The 3,224-nt window shown below is 45.7% G+C and overlaps 1 protein-coding gene across 1 annotated transcript in view; it reads left to right on the top strand.

Annotated features, from left to right (window-relative positions):
• The window catches only part of T265_05617 (hypothetical protein), a gene marked incomplete at both ends in the record, with an annotated part of 21,398 nt that extends 18,646 nt beyond the window's left edge, over positions 1-2,752 (top strand). Inside the window, 2 exons of the mRNA XM_009170676.1 lie at positions 29-731; positions 2,645-2,752. Of these exons, the coding sequence (XP_009168940.1) occupies positions 29-731; positions 2,645-2,752 (811 nt within the window). The remainder of the gene's footprint in view (positions 1-28; positions 732-2,644) is intronic.
• Between the last annotated feature and the right edge of the window lie 472 nt (positions 2,753-3,224).

Below are 3,224 nucleotides of genomic sequence, written 5' to 3'. Positions count from 1 at the left end.
AGCCGCTGACTACTTCACTGCTTCATAGCCCCGGGCTCGTATCACAGCTGTGTGCCACCCCCGCAAACTCGTATTCACCAATTACTGAGGGTTGTGTGGACAATAAACCTGAAATTCCTTCTATGGCTTATGCGCAGGGTTCCAGTGGACATATTGATCCTACACTGGTTCAGTTTTTTGCTCAGTTATTAGGTAACGCTGTAAATGATGATGTAAATATTGAGAAAACTCTGGCAGACCCGAGTAATGCTGTGAACTCCCAGTCGTCAAACTCTCTGCCGCAGCTGATGGCCCAACTCTACCTGGCAACTGTTCCCTCAGATGTTCAGCGTTTCCCGGCCCTAGTAACACTACCGAAATCCCCAGACCAGAGCGCGCGGACAGAGCTGCTTGGTCAGTCATCTCATCTGCTCAGCTGCACACAGAGTGGACCAAACAGATCGGTGTCACAGGCCCAAGCAAGTGACATTCGACAAAATTTAGGCGAAATATTTCCAGCATTCGCTCTGTTGAATTCCATCTATCCCGGCACCAGATTCGGGGACCCACTGGTGTGCAGCGCATTACTTGGCGCACAAAAGACGAAAAATACAACGTCGCCGAAAGTTGGACTGCCAATCATCGAACGCCCTAGCAGTCCACCACATTCACCACAACCCCAGGTTGCCCTTCAGAGACCTTACTTGTGCACCTACTGTCAGACACGTTTCCAAGCTTTCACCACCTTCCAAGTGAGTCAACGTTTCAGTTGTATATACAAATTTCCGATGGGCATATCTTGCTGCATTATGACGGTTTCAGTTCCTTGTGGTAACTGACCTGAGGCTATGTGGACCCATCTGATCTGGCTGGATTAACATGTCAACACTGGTATCCGGTTATTCTTCAGTCGATGGATATGGTTGTTCTGTACCACTTTGGCGGTTTAGATGCCTCACTACTAATGAACCAGATAAAAGCAAAATAGTCTTCTGCAGATGTTTCTCCGTTTGTCGATCTGAAGGCACATGCATACAGTGTTTCAAGACGGTCTACTTAAGTGGGAAATTTCGCCCACCCTGAGTGCACTGAACAAACTAGCTGCTCCTGTAGGTCCCATGTATCCCTATAGGTCTCTTGGCGAGAGGCTGACAGATAGACAGACAGACGACGTCTCTCAATTTTGAGGCTTATATTACATTATTATTTCCGAAGTACAGTGTCTTTTCAAAGCAAAACCGCGAAGAGACGTTTTAGTAACAAAATGGTTGATGTAATATCGAGACTGCTAGGTCTCGATGGGATTCTTCAATAAATGTATGGAATGTTCCCAACCAATATTAGTTCATCAAGAGCTCATACTTTCCCAAATAACAGAAAATTTCCAGCCTTTAGATCCACAGCCTGATTTTTAGCTGTTGTAGACACAGCTCTATGTCAACGGACAGAAATAACTGTTGAGACTGTAGAAGACCCGGTGATCTAAGTTTATGAATAGCCACTGGTGTTTTGCTCTGTGACGGTCAAACACCGGTTCTTTACCGAGGTCAACTTCATTGAAATTCGTAGTAAGGATCATCTGCGTACCACGCAAGCAATCTAGTCGACCCTCCAAAAGTTGTTTTACCGAGATGGCCTTGAATGTTCGGCAGTCAGCTCAGGCGCCAATGTTTTACTACGGTCTTAGGAGTTTTCAACATAGCACAGGTCAGTAAATCTTTAGTGACTAGGTGGGATAAAGAAACGACAATACATGACTTGAGTGTTACATTCGATATGGCCACGAACAAAAACAAGTTCTATCCAACATGGATCAACTTCTAGAACACATAGTTTTGACCAGCAATCTTGGGAGGATACTTTCTTTGACATTGCGATTTTTAACAAATTAACATAAATCCTCAAGTAAGGCACATTTGCTGCTTATGGCCAATCTCGTCAAGTAAGTTTTCTGATCCATTCGTTTAGCAGGGACCAGCACGTGATACTGACAGCAGTCACTTGGCGTCTGTCAAATAAAATGAAAAAGGACGATGTAGATGTAAAGGTTAGATACATTTCGTCTCGAAAAGGCTGGACCTTATCGTGCTGTGACGCTGGTTTGTTGTTCCGCACCACAGTGAGCTATACTGGAGAGTCAATGGTTAGAGGTTAGACCAACACAAACTATCTCTCCTCCAGGTTGAAGGATGGAACATGTGTGGCGACTTGCTCTTTAAAAAGTGTAGTGCACTAGCTTTCTCGATAAACACTGCTGCCATGTGGCCAGGCTTTTGAACCAGAGGCTTCAGTTGAAGACACTAATCGTCCTATTTTCTAGGTTTGGGTTCTCTGGTAGTATCGCAGCTCGCACGATCCTTATTCTACAATTAGAAGTACTGTCATGCCACATCGGCAGTCGCGTGACGTCGTTAGCCGGGTCATCTTGCTGTGTGCAGCAGAGGAGGTGGGGAAAACAGGCCTTTCTCGTTCACCCGCTCTCCCTCATCCTCCTAGGCCCATCCGTCAGTACTGATCTTGCATCGGCATTGACCGTGATATCTGTGCGTCCGCTGGCCCCGACAGCCTCAGGCATATTAAACTCAATATTCAAGCTTCGACGCCCGGTTTATATGTCTGAATTAACGTTTACGTGGAAATAGGCTACGTAACTGGCGATTCATAGGCCACCGGAGTAGAATATACAGGGGACGGTATCGACCGAAATCACCGGACGGAAGAACCTTGCTTGACTGGATACCGGTTGATAATCAGCTCTTCGTGGTTTATATAAACGTCTGTGAAGGGTTCATACAAGCGGGAAGTGGATTTTTTTATCATGTATGTGTACGCCCCAACAGACTATAGCCCTGATACCATCAAACACCGGTTTTATGGTGCCTTGAATGCCTTGGTAAGGTGGGCTAAAAGCTCATAATTCGTTGTAGTTGTTAGATAATTCAGTGTACAAACAGGCGTGATTAGCGTGTATGAGTCTCAGTTGGTGGTCCACTTGGATTAGACTCTGAAAGACTCCAGATGTGTGCTGTCCACAGACTATGTATTACGCTCCTTCTGGAACGTTTTTGTGCATTCTGGCCATGCACTCCTCCGAGGACGCTTTTCTCTTCAATTTCCAGGGCAGTGTAAGGGGTAGAAAGCTAGCTTAGCAACCGAAGTTAGATACATCTTTCAGAATCGTCTTCTGGGCTCTCTTCTAACTAGTGGATCGACGTATGTCAATTCGTGGTGCAGAAAAGATCGAC

Source organism: Opisthorchis viverrini (genome assembly GCF_000715545.1).
Source record: "Opisthorchis viverrini unplaced genomic scaffold opera_v5_109, whole genome shotgun sequence".
NCBI lineage: Eukaryota > Metazoa > Platyhelminthes > Trematoda > Opisthorchiida > Opisthorchiidae > Opisthorchis > Opisthorchis viverrini.
The sequence above is the reverse complement of the archived record's forward strand: the minus strand, read 5'-3'. Positions and strand labels throughout refer to the sequence as shown.